Source organism: Muscardinus avellanarius (assembly GCF_963383645.1).
Source record: "Muscardinus avellanarius genome assembly, chromosome: 2".
Classification (NCBI taxonomy): domain Eukaryota; kingdom Metazoa; phylum Chordata; class Mammalia; order Rodentia; family Gliridae; genus Muscardinus; species Muscardinus avellanarius.
In genome coordinates, this window is record NC_137787.1 from 31881637 (window position 1) to 31895594 (window position 13958).

The 13958-nt window shown below is 40.2% G+C and overlaps 1 protein-coding gene across 2 annotated transcripts in view; it reads right to left on the reverse strand.

Annotated features, from left to right (window-relative positions):
• Positions 1 to 13958, reverse strand: part of ADAM23 (ADAM metallopeptidase domain 23) — a gene marked incomplete at both ends in the record, with an annotated part of 182679 nt that overhangs the window by 71928 nt on the left and 96793 nt on the right. For both annotated transcript variants that reach the window (XM_080689511.1, XM_080689512.1), the window contains one exon: positions 12215 to 12278. In XM_080689511.1, coding sequence (XP_080545637.1) covers positions 12215 to 12278 — 64 coding nt within the window. The remainder of the gene's footprint in view (positions 1 to 12214; positions 12279 to 13958) is intronic.

The window sequence follows — 13958 nt, forward strand, 5'->3', positions numbered from 1 at the left end:
ACATAATGTTCTACAGGTCTTTCCATCTTCTTGTGAATGACATGATTTTGTTCGTCTTTATTGCTGAGTAGAATTCCATTGTGTGTGTCTCCCATAATTTTGCAATCCATTCATCTGTTGATAGAGACCTAAGTTGGTTCCCTATTTTGGCTATTACGAATTATGCTGTGATATGGGTATGCATATGTTACTGTAGTTCTCTGATTTCAACCTCTTTGGAAAGTTAACAGGAGTGGTATAGCTGAATCATCTCACAAACTCCTTCTTTTCAATTGCCTTTGATTTTTGGCCTTTCTGGATTATCTTGCTGCTTCTTAGTCTGCCCTTTTGCCCCAATAACAGAGCAGAAAAATTTAAACCCAAGGAATGACCCTTCATTCATCTGTTTTCCATCTCCTGGAAATTTGTGGACACTTCTCATCTCCTGGTTTCTCTTCTCTTTTTCCCTGTGGGTTTATAATTCCTTTTTATGCCTTAACTGTTATTTGGGTGGATATTGGGAGGGAACAGACACACACACACACACACACACACACACACACACACACACACACCACATTGTTCTGTTCCCAAATAGCAAACTTGCATATAAATATCGACCTCTTTATAATATGTCAAGTTCTATTTGTGTATTTAACTTTGGAACTTATAAGGACAAATGATATCACACATCTCAGCAATTTGAGAATCCAGGTCAATATTCAGCAATTACATTTCAGATTCTTCACATGGTTCTAAAAACAGCCATAGGCAAATGTAAATTCCACCGTTCTGGTTATTTAGCACTTGGTATCACACCAAAAAGCCATCTTTAAGTGATTGTTAGAAGTAAGTGCATGGCAAGTTTTCATAGTTCCTTGACCTTTCTAACAAAATCTAATATATTTCTAAATTTTCCAAAAAGTATTATTTTCTCCATAAAATATCACCAAGCCCTTTTTTAGATAAGTTTTGCTCACTTGCATTGCAAAGTGAAGGTTGGCATTCCCCTACTATCAAGGTCATTGTTACTTTCTGAATTAGGTAAGACAGTATCTGAAAAGAACTGGCAGCGTTCGCTGTATATTGTAATGTGGATCACCATATTTTCTGAGCCTTAAATGAGATGGAGGTAATAGCCAATCACTGATGTTTATCGTAGTAAGAAAGCCTTAATATGTAAATTGGAGTTATATTAAACATTATAGGCAATTCGGTAGTTTCCCAATTGCATCAGCATAAGTAGTAGTAGATTTTCTGAGTTTATTATTAAATTTATGAGGTTTTTTTTAAGTATTACGGAAAAATACCCTTTGGCACCTTTGGCATCTCTTCTCACTAATGCAGCATTTTGTGAGTGCCACTGCAAAGCAGCATTGAGGTATTCTGTACAAGCTAAGCCCTGAGATAACCCCTTCGGAGTATCAAGTATAACAAGAGTGGGCCAGTGGAGCCAGGCTGTATCCAAGCTGCATTCCCTGTGATACTAAATGTCAGCTCCAGGAGTGCCTTCCACCCAAGGGTCCAGCCATACTAAAGCACTGTCTGACTATGATGGCTATCTTTATATGCAGCCTGGGAGACAGACACCAGTGCTAAAAAGCTCTGCCAACAGTAACAGTAAGCCAAACTGAATCTCACATCTTCAGGTTAGTTAGGAAGGCCTCAGGCCATTCAGGAGGACTGGCCAGCATCCACCCTTTATGAAAAGTCAGACCTAGGATTATGCAAATATCAGGACGGAGCACCAAAAAAAGCTAACTGGGCCTATGACGCATGTTTCTGTGAGTCCGCATAGGCATCAGCATTTTCAGACCCAAACTGTGAGCCAGTTAATTAAATTGAACAAAAATGGAGCATCTGATAAGGGGAACTTATTGGCAGAGGAAATGAAAATCCCTGGTAAGTCTGCTCCCTGACTTTCTCAGCCGACCACTTCTGCATGGCTGAGCACTCCGAGAGCCACATCATGTTCAAATCCTAACTCTGCTGCACAAGACTGCCCAGCTCAGAATCCATTAGAAAATAGCAGGGCCATTCCTCCAACAGTGAAATCCTGAAGCCATGTGCATCTTTTCAAACACTTCCTAATCAGAAATGGGACTCTGATGGTAAAAATTTGGAGGAGAAATAAGTTTTTGTCCTCTGGTCTTATTAATTTAGTGACAGGAACTGTTTGATAACACTCACTTTAATGAAAAAGGAACCATCCATACCCCCCGCCCCCCCCCAGTAGCCTGCTCTGGTATCTACACAATTTCAGGACACACAAAGCAGATAGAGAAGAGTAAATATTCAGTTTTAACTTTTCTGCCCTGCTAAGTTGTATCAGGGGGAAACCAAAAAGAAACAAGCCAGTGTAGTCAATTGCTCCATTCTACCCTTGTGTGTGTTTATTTCAGCTGTTTTAATATCATTCAACCAGCCAGTTCTCATGGTCTTTATAGCCTAAAAACTCCCATAATCCTGGACGTTCATGGTGACAATGCACTGATAATTTCCATCAACTTCTAAAGTTCAGGATAAATATTTGAAAATAAACTATGCAGTCCTTGTCTAGGAAATGTGCATAGTAAGATTCTGAATAAGTTCTGAATATAATAAAAATAATGACAATATCCTCAAATGGTTATTCTATATACATATTTTAAATATTTCAAATTTGCTATCAGGGTATACCAATCTGTTTTAAAAATCAGTGGTCTGTTAGCAAAAGAAAAGTAGAAAAAGGGGTATCTATAACTGGATACATGTACCTGAACTTGAATACTGCAGAATGAAAAAATAAGACAAATAATTTCAGAGAATCAGGGAATTTGAGACCCCAACACCAGTTTAATTACTTACCTTCATTAAATTCAGTGGGGGAAAATTCTCTTGCAGCAGTTTCTTAATAAAATATCAGAAGAGTTTGGTTCTACCAATGCTAGATAAATTCTTAATAGTTCATATAAATTATACTGCTCAAACTTAAAATAGCTTTGTGAGGAGCCAGTATCATCCGCCTCGATTTCATGGAGCATCTTGTAACCTCATACTTCTTTCATAGTCTATAATATGCTCAGATTATTGCAAGGAAGAGCAATTTTTGGAATAATTAACAATAGTAATTTAAACTTTAAACTCAAAAATTAAGTAACCAATATAGGTGATTTAGTGTGGATAGTTTTGTTTCCCTATCGTGACTTAAAATTGTTCATTATTTCCTCAGTCGTGAGCAACTCTTTAAAAATCTGGCTATTAATTTTAAGACTACAAAAAAAACTAATGTACATACAACTAAAAGAGTCACTGTAATTGCATTTAAGAATATAAATATGCAGTTTAAATTACCTAACTTTTTGGTTAGGAACAGAGTACACAAATATGAATTTTAAATTCAATTATGGCAATCTGAGAGGTAGGGAAAGAAAAGAGAGGAAGAAAAATAGTATGAGAAAATTTATAAAATAATAAAGGAAGAGGGATTGGGAAAGTAACAGAGATAAATAAAAATAAAATGAAAATTAAAAATAAGAAAATAAATAAATTTTATTTAATAAATTTAGAAAATAAATTTTAAAGGAAAAAATCAGTAAGGATTTTTTATAAATACAGACAGATACCCCTGCCCCCAAACAGGCTCTGCAGCCAGGATCTGAACAGTCCTGGCCGTGCACACCCTCCCCCTACCTATGCACAGTTGGCTTCCTGCATCCTCAGTTCTGCATCCATGGACTGAATACACAGCAGATTAAAAATATTCAGAAAAAATGCAACTGAAGGGAAAATGTATAAGTTTTCCTCGTCATTATTCTCTAAACAAGATAGCTATTCACATAGCTGTATTTACGTATTGTAAATACACATATTGTGTTTACATTACATTGTTCACATATTGTATTTGCATTGGACTAGGTATAATAAGTCATCTAGGGATGATTTGAAGTGTGCAGGAGGATATGCATAGGTTATATGCAAACACTACACCAACTTATAGAAGAGATTTGACCATCCACAGATTGTGCTATCTGAGTGAAGTTCTGGAACCAATACCCATGAAGATACCCAGGAACAGCTCTCCTGGACAGGGTCTTCAGGACACTCCCTCTTCAAACCCCCTCTGCTCTGTGCTGACACTCCTTCCAGCCAGGAGCCATGCCACAGAGTGCATGCCACTCGCCTACAATCCCTGCTCTCCTGCTGCCAAAAAGCCTTCACAGACAAGTGAGCTTGAGCTGAACCACTGTGATTGGTTTGATAAGGAAAGCACAAAGAACATCCTAAAAGGGTGGTGTGGTAATACTGATAAGAGAACAAGAAGAGAATACAGGACCCACAGGGGCAGGGATTTGTATCTGGTTCACTAGTGTATGTCCATGATCTAGACCACTGGCCAGGCAGAATAAGAGCTAAATTGATATTTGGAGGTGGGTGTTTTTTTGCCTTGTCAAGGTTTTAAAGTATATATATACACATATACATATTCACATATATACACTATATATATAATTTTGGTATGGTATCTAATATAACTTGATGTTTGTTTGTGTGTGGTACTGGGGTTCCTGGAAACCCTTCTACCTCCGGGCTACACTCCCAGACCTATTTTTATATTTTTATTTGGAAACAGGGTCTCTTAAACCAGCGAGGCTGGCTTTGAACCTGCACGATCCTCCTGTCTCCGCCTCACAAGCGCAGGGATTACAAACATGAGCCTCCACGCCCAGCCAACATGATGTTTTGATACATATGTTGAGACAAGTACTACTGTCAAGCAAATTAACATACCTTATCCCACATAATTACCTTTTGTGAGTATGTGTGGTAAAAGCAACTAAAATCTACCCTCTTAACAAATTTCCATCATACAATACATTGTCTATAGTCCTCACATTGTAATTAGACCTTACACTTATATCTTACATAACTGCAACTTTGCACCCTTTGGCCTATTTCTTCCTATTCCCGTCCCTCTACCCCATCCCTCGTGGCCACTATTCCACTCTCTGTTTCTGTGGAATGGCTTCTTTTTAGATTTCACATGTAAGTGAGATCACACGGCACTTTTCTTTCTGTGTCTAGATTATTTCACTGTATACAGCAACTACAAGGGACTATCATTCAGCCTTCAAGGAAATTGGTCGCAACAACTTCACAGGTGACCCTGGAGGATATGTTCAATGAGAAATGAAGAATGGTTTGTTCATGATAAGACCAATCTTAAAATTTTTTTTGTTTATTTAAGGAGATGGGTAGACAGGTATGGTGGCTCACACTTGTAATGCCAGCATTTGGGAGGCTGAGACAGGAGGATCACAGTTTGTGGACAGCCTCAGGTACTTAGTGAGGTCCTCTGCAACTCAGTGAGACTCTGTTTCAAAATAAAGAATAAGCCAAGCGTGGTGGCGTGGTGGCGCATGCTTCTAATCCCTGCACTAGGGAGGCTGAGACAGGAGGATCGCACAGGTTCAAAGCCAGCCTCAGCTACTTAGTGAAGCTCTCAGCAATTTAGACCCTGTTTCCAAATAAAGTATAAAATAGGTATGGGAGCCAGGCGTGGTGGCGCACGCTTGTAATCCCCGTGCTTGGGAGGCGGAGACAGAAGGATCGTGCAGATTTTAAGCCATCTGCACTGGCTTAAGAGACCCTGTTTCCAAATTTTAAAAGTATAAAAATAGGTCTGGGAGTTTAGCCCGAAAGTAGAAGGATTTCCAGGAACCCCAGTACCACCAAATAAATAAATAGATAGATAAATAAATAAATAAATAAATAAATAAATAAAATAGGTATGGGAGTATAGCCTGGAGGTACAAAAGCCCCTGGGTGCCTGGGTGGTGGCACACTCTTGTAATCCCAGTATTCAAGAGGCTGAGACCTCAGCTACTTAGTGAGGCCCTCTGCAACTTAGTGAGACCCTGTTTCAAAATAGAGAGAGAATAAAAAATAGAGCAGCTCGGAGGTCGAATGCCCCTGGGTTACATCCCTAGACCCGCATAAAAAAAAAAAAAAAAAAAAAAAAAAAAAAAAGTTCCACCTCTAGTACCACAGAAAATAAAAAGTTCTAAAAAGACAAAAAAATAGGGCTGAGGTGCAGCAATGCCCCTGGGTTCCATCCCCAATACTGCCAAAAAAAAAAAAGAAAAGAAAAGAAAAGAAAAGAAAAGAAAAGAAAAGAAAAGAAAAGAAAAGAAAAGAAAAACAGTATGGAAAGTCTTGAAAAAGTTAAAAAAAAAACAGAAAGAAAATGAAATCTGAATCTCAAAGGGATAACTGCACTGCCATGTATAAAGGAAATGTATGAACAATGGAATATTATTCAGCATTACAAAAAGAAGGAAATCCTACTATTTGTGACAAAAATGTATGAATCTGGAAGTCATTGTGCTAACTACCAAAAAAGCAGGGCATAGAAAGACAAATGCTGTGTGATCTCTCTTACATGTAGAATCTAAAATAGTCAAACTCACAGAAGCAGAGAGTAGAATGTGGGTGCCAGGGCCAGGAGGGAAGGGAAAATGAAAAGATGTTGGTCAAAGGGTACAAAGTTGCAGCTATGCGGGATGAATTGATTCTAGAGAAGGAATGTATAGAATGTTGGCTACAGTTAAAGATACCATATTCTACACCTGAGATTTGCCAACAAGATAGATGTTAAATAAAATCCTCCCTACAAAACAAAATAATAGCTATGTGAGGTTAATGAATATGTTAATTAGCTTGGGTGTAATGATCATTTTGCAATGCATACATGTATCAAACCATATGTTTCATACAACTTAAGAATGTGCAATTCTTATACATAAAACCTATGTTGTATACCTTCAATATGTAAAGTTCCTATTTTTCAATAATATTTCAGTAAAGCTGGGGGGGAAAGGAACCATTCATTTAAGACAACATATTATATGATTTAATTTATTTCCCAAATAGGCAATCTACAGAGACAGAAAGTAGGTTAGTGATTACCCACGGCTGGTGGAGAAGAGAATAGGGAATGACTGTTAATAGGTAGGGTGTTTCTTTGTGGCGTGATAAAAACATCTTAAAATTAGATTATGCTGATGGATGCGCAATTTTGCAAATATACTAAAATCAACTTAATTGTATACTTTAGGATATGTAAATTAGATCCCAGTATTTTTCTTAAACAAAAGATATTTTTGAAATTAGTAAAAAAATCAATTAAGGTGTTTTATTATATACTGTGTGGTAGGCTGGCTAAAAAAAGCTACTGCTCTGTTGGGAGGGGGAAAAAAGTTCTTCCATATGCATCAGCTGATACCTGGCACCTATATTATGTACTTAGCTTTTTTTTTTAACCTCTCTAGTTTCTATATTTTCTTCATGTGAAAAAGAGTCATTTTACCCTGCTTTTATCCAAATTAAAAGCCGACAAGCCGGGTGTGGCGGTGCACTCTTGTAATTACAGTATTTGTGACACTGAGACAGGAGGACAGCAGTTTGCAGACAGCCTCAGCTACTTAGTGAGGCCCTTTTCAACTCAGTGAGACCCTGTTTCAAAATAAAGAATAAAAACTAGGCCTGGGGGTGCAGCTCAAAGGTAGAATGCCCCTGGGTTCCACCCGCAGGACCACAAAATTTTAAAAAAGTCGAGACACAACGTCTTCAGAGCAAAGGGCGGGCTTAGGGAGGGGCACAGCAGTGGTGAAGTGGGGAAACCTACACAGCCCTCTTCAAAGTGTGGGTGCAACATAGCAATTAATTCACAGACCATTGTGAGTGTCCACATTCATATTTAACTTCCAAGCCAAACAGGCTGTTTGTGTTTCCATTCTTCTGTACTCATGAGTAATAATACACTGTGTGAACGGAGGGTGCCTAGGTGTGTTGTTGCTGCTGTTTTGGGTCCTGGACATTGAACCCAGGGCTTCTCCCATGCCAGGCAAGTGCTCGATCACTGAACTACATGCCCAGCCCTGGGTAGGTATGCTTGACGTGCACTGGACTTTTGTCTAAATAATTTGTGATCTTGCAAGAAAGAGTGCGTAATATGTAAAAACAAGTTTAACCTAGCCATTTTTACTTCTTCTTTTTTTGTGTGTGATACTGGGGATAGAACCCAGGGGCATTCTACCTCCAAATTATACCAACAGCCCTATTTTTTTTATTCTTTACTTTTTGTGTGTGTGGTACTAGGGATGGAACCCAGGGACATTCTACTTTTGAGCTATACCCTCAAGCCCTATTTTTTATTCTTCAGTTGAAAACAGGGGCTCACTGAGTTGCTGAGAGCCTCAGTAAGTAGCTGAGGCTGGCTTTGAACCTACACAATCCTCCTGTCTCAACCTCCCAAATCCTGGGATTACAAGCATTCGCCATCACGCCCAGCTCCCATTTTCACATATTAATTTCTTTTCTTTCTTTTTTTTTTTTTTTTGGTATTCTGTGCAAAGGTTTTCCTAAACAACATGGAAGACAATCTTTATAAAGTTTGTTTTTAAAATGTATATGTAATAATAGCAGGGATGTGAATTTATGTGAGTTTTCAGAAAGAAAAAATCAGTATATACCAAAAGCCTTAAACTGGGCATGGTGGCGCATGTTTGTAATCCCTGCGCTTGGGAGGCAGAGACAGGAGGATCGCGCAGGTTTGAAGCCAGCCTCACTGGCTTAAGAGACCCTGTTTCCATATAAAAATATAAAATAGGTCTGGGAGTATAGCCCGGAGAAGGGTTTCCAGTAACCCCAGTACCACCAAAAAAAAAGCCTTAAAAAATGTATAAACTTCTTGACCCAGAAAAACTCCTTCACTGGATTAGTCCATAAGCAATTTTTAAGGATATGTTCAGAATGCATCTGAAAACTTTTCCTTACGTTTTTTGTAGAGTAAAAGATTTTTTTAAATGTGGGACTGTTAAATTATAACATTAATTACAAATAATTTTATGTGGTTTTTAAATAAAGACCTAAAAGATTACTTAGGGCATGGTAAAATATATTATCATTAGAATTTTAAAAACCTGCTATAGAATTGGGTACACCATATCATCTTAGAATTTGGAGGTACAGATATAAATACAGACATATAAAATACAGGGTTTTAACCGGGCATGGTGAAGCACACTTGTAATCCCAGTACTTGGAAGGCTGAGACAGGAGGATCGCATAGGTTCGAAGCCAGCCTCAGCTACTTAGTGAGACCCTGTTTCCAACTAAAGTATAAAAAAGGTCTGGGAGTATAGCCCTGAGGTAGAAAAGCCCCTGAGTTCCACCCCCAGTACCACAAAAAAATTAAAATAAAATACAGGGTTTTACCATTACTGCATTATCTATGAAACAAGTAAGTTTGGTTATATGAGCTTGTGTCATCCTTAAAGAAAAGAAGGACGGTAAAACAATATATCCTTGAATGTTCCTTTCTGTTCTGAGGGGAAAAAAAACTAGCCATGTTTTGGGAACAATGAGAATGAATCTGGGTCGGAATGTTGAAATATATATTTACCTTGAAGGATACTGACTTTCTCTCCCATATGCTGAGAATTAGGGCAAGTTAGTGTTATCTGCAGAAAGCTGTTTTTTGCACACACGCCAAGACAACTGCTCCTTGGGAGGCTGGTCATACAAGGAACAGAGCAACTAGGCAAATTAATGATGTCACTGATTCTGTAGCCTCATATAAAGCTCTTCTCCCTGCAGTAACTGGTGTGGATCAGAGGACCATGGGCAGGGAAGTACTCATCCTGGCAGCACTGTGGAGACCATCATGAGACACAAGAGGAGCTACTTTCTGGTGAGGGATCAGAGGCACTGAGTGAGACAGAGGTGCATCTATCCAGCCCACCACCATTAGACTTTCTGACAAAATATCTATCTGGTCGTTACCAGACCTTCCCCATAAGGCCTAATAAGGCTTATTTCTCAGTCAACCTTGAGATACATGGTCTATTTTTTAAATATATCCCATCTCCAAGCGTCTTCCTTGGTCTCCCAGCAACTTATCCCATTTCCCTAGTACAACTGGACTGTGAACATCACTGAGCTGTTTGGGGACTATGGGTCATAACTGAGAGACAAGGAATGAACACAAAAACAAACTGCCAGCGGGTGTGGTGGCACACACCTAGAATCCCAATACTTGGGAGACAGGAGGATCACAGGTTTGAGCACAGCCTCAGCAAGTAGTGATACTCTCAGCAACCTAACGAGACTCTCTTTCATAAAAAAAAAAGTAAATAAGATTTAAAAAATGGGGGTGTAGCTCAGAGGTAGGATGACCCCTGGTTCAATCCCCAGTACCACCAACAAAAATAAATAAATAAAACCTGCAGTGATTACAACTTCTTTTTCTTTTAATTCTTAGCTATAACCAATAGGAGGCCTGGAGTGTCTTATTAATGATAAGGCCTCTTGGGGGAACCTTAAATGACCTCTAGAAGCCAATTAGCTATTCTGCTTCTTAAAAAAAAAAAAAGAACTGAACTTCTTGGTTAGAAGTATGGATCCTGTTACTGCAGCCTGTAGAGGTGGCTCATTTGCTGAGTCTATAAAGTTCTCCTGCAATCTCGTCCACTCCAGGCTCATGATTCAGCATCCGCAATGTGCAGGGCACTGGCACAGCTGACAGAAGCTTTGGTTTGTACAAATGCCAGGAAGCACCATTCCCACACTTGACTTTGCATCCCCACTCCCTTTCCACAGCATTAACTTTTAGGGAGACTTGACAACCCCCAAGATACAGCCTAGGGCAAGAACTAATGAACAGTGAAAGGCTGAAACCCACTTCACATTACAGTGTACCCACTGTTAATTAGACTTTTATAGATTCTGAGAAACACCATGGCCCCTGGGCAGTACTTACAAATGAAGGCCACACATAAATATTTGTTGAGAGGCTTTAGACTGAGAATCCTCATTCTCCCTACTGCATGGCTTGCAAGTCCACGCATGAAAGGTGCCACGTTTATGCTGGCACTTGCTAGCAATCTAGAAAAATCATATCCAGTGACATTTCCCCACTTTGCTTTCTTTCTCATTTCCCCTCTGTGCCAGTGGCAGCCATGGGCTCAGCTAAAGCTCAAAGGCACTTGTGGCGGCTACCTAAATATCAAAGTTTCTTTCTGCAACCATTCCAGGATCTCCACCCTGACTGGTGAAGATCACTACATTCCTTGCATACAAATAATATCTCTCTCTCTCTCTCTCTCTCTCTCTCTCTCTCTCTCTCTTGCTTTTTCCCCCCCATATTGGGGATGAACCCATGGGCAATCTACCTCCAAGCTACACCCCCAGCCCTACTTTTTATTCTTTATTTTGAAACAGGGTCTCACTAAGTAGCTGAGGCTGGCCACAAACCATGATCCTCCTGTCTCAGCTTCCTGAATGCTGGGATTATAAACGTGCGCCACCACGCCTGGCTCTCTCTTGCTTTAATTTAAACCCACTTGCTCTTAATTGATCCTTTGTGAAGAAATGGAGAGTTAACTTCCAATTTAAGGAAATCAGGTACCAAATTACCTTCATATTACACTGTTCAGTGGCCTTAAGCAGACATATCTGTCCTCCCTTTGCCTCAGAGCCCTTGTTTGTACAGAAAGAATAATAATACCCAACCCACAGAACTATCATGGTGGTTACTTCTCCCTCTACCCTGCATGGGCACCAAGAAGTGTCACCTGTGCTGAATAGTCTTATAATTCTGCATCTATGACTATGAAAGGCTGACTGAGCATTCCTAACCTGAAAAATCCAAAATCCCAAACATCTCCAAACCTTTTGGGCACCAACACAAGTGAAAAATTCCACATCATGAAACTGCTTCCTGCACAAAATTATTTTAAATATTATATAAAAATTATCTTCAGGCTATGTCTATAAGGTATATATGAAAAGTAAATGAACTTCAGGATTAGATTTGGGTCCCATTTGCAAAACATCTCACTATATTTATATAAATATTCTTAAATTTTTTTTAAAAAAATCCCAAACCTGAAACAGTAAGCATTTCAGATAATGGACACCCAACCTGTACTTTAAGATGTAGACATGGAACTGTAGAGCTCTTCATAACATAAGGAGGTATTATAATATTTAACTAAAACAATAAACATTTCTTTGTCTATTATATACAATAGTTAATGTTATCTCAAACATTTGTAAGTAACTCTCTCCTCACTAAAAACAGTACCCTTGCATAGGAGGCAGGTGCTCTTATTGAGTTAGACATCAGAACAATTCAGCGTGGGTTGGTCAGTTCTGTGAAGAGCACGTTTGTACTACTGGCTTTTATCCTTACCTTAGAGTACTGTGGTTTCCCATTTTCATAGTGAATCTCCACATAATCAGAAGACAGCAGACCACTGCAAAGGAAAAAAAGTAGAGTGATTTCTGTATCTGAGAAACAAGAGGTTTAGAAATAGTCAGTACAGTGGATGGATTGAGTGACAGCCCACGGATGATGTAAAAGCAGGGGATCATCCTGAGTCTCAGACTTTGTCTAGTAACAAATCATTCCTCAGTCTGTTAAGAGAGACAACACACAGACAACTTAAAAATAACTCCTTTCCCCAGTATTTGGGAGGCTGAGACCAGAGGATCATGGTTCAAGGATAGCCTCAGCTACTTAGTGAGGCCCTTTGCAACTTAATGAGACTCTGTTTCAAAATAAAGAATAAAAAAATAGGGCAGGGAGTGTAGCTCGGAGGTAGAATGCCCCTGGGTTCCATCCCCAGTACTGGAAAAAAAAAAAAAAAACAAAAAAACTCCTTCCTTACAGCCAGCATTTAACCATTATGTCAATTAAAATGAAACAAACTGAACTACAAGTTCAGGATGATAGGTCATATAAAAACAATACCACAATTAAGCCAGGCGTGGTGGCGCACGCTTGTAATCCCCGCGTTTGAAGGCAGAGACAGGAGGATCATGCATGTTCGAAGCGCTGGCTTAGGGAGACCCTGTTTCCAAATAAAAATATAAAATATGTCTGGGAGTATAGCCCAGAGGTAGAAGGGCTTCCAGGAACCCCAGTACCACCAAAAAAAAAAAAGAAATACCACTATTAGACTAAAAAATTGAAATTTCATAAAATCTTACCATTTATTTTTTTTTAATTAATTTATTTTTTAAATTGGTGCATTGTAGTCATATATCAATCACATTGGAGTACAAGACTTGAGAGGATATACAAGCACACATCATCCAATTAGCCCTCCTCCAGCCCCCGTCCCATTCCCTCCCCCTCCCTCCATCCCACACTTCTTTGGTGATTTACCTTGATACATTTGTTTATGTACCTCCTGCATTTTAAAGAGGCTCCGTCCTCCAGTATTACATACCCTCTGATTGATCACATTAGTTGCTTCACTATAGGGCCCTTTCTATAGCTCAACCTCTTCCTGTTGCCCTTTTCCTCCTAGTTATTGCTGATTAAGAGAAGCGTCTGATTTATATTTTCTGCGATATTTCTCTGTGCATGCAGCGTTGCAAGTACCAATCCCACTCTTGATGGTCCCAGTAGTGGCCTGGCTACTCAGTGGACTGATCCAGACCTCGCTGGCTCACGCAGCGGCCTTGCCTCATAGGAGGACCCAGTTCTGGTCTCGCTGGCCCCTGAACCGGTCAAACCCCTAAGCTGGCTTTGGTCCCGACCTTGGAGGCCGCAGGAGTGAACTTGCCTCACGCCAGGCTCCGATGCTGGCCATTGGCCCCTGCACCGGTCTAACCCCTTGGCAGGATTCCAATCCCGGCCTCGGAGGCCCCAACACTGGTAATGCCTCACAGCAGGCTCCGATGCCGGCCTCACTGGCCCCAGCACCGGCCTAACCCCTTGACAGGCTCTTATCCTGGCCTCAGAGGCCCCAGTACCGGCCTTACCTCAAGGCAGGCTCCGATGCCGGCCTCACTGGCCCCAGCACCGGCCTAACCCCTCGGCATGCTCCGATCCCGGCCTCGGAGGCCCCAGGACTGGTCATGCCTCACGGCAGGCTCCGCTGCCAGCCTCGTTGGCCCCAGCACCGGCCTAACCCCTCGGCAAGCTC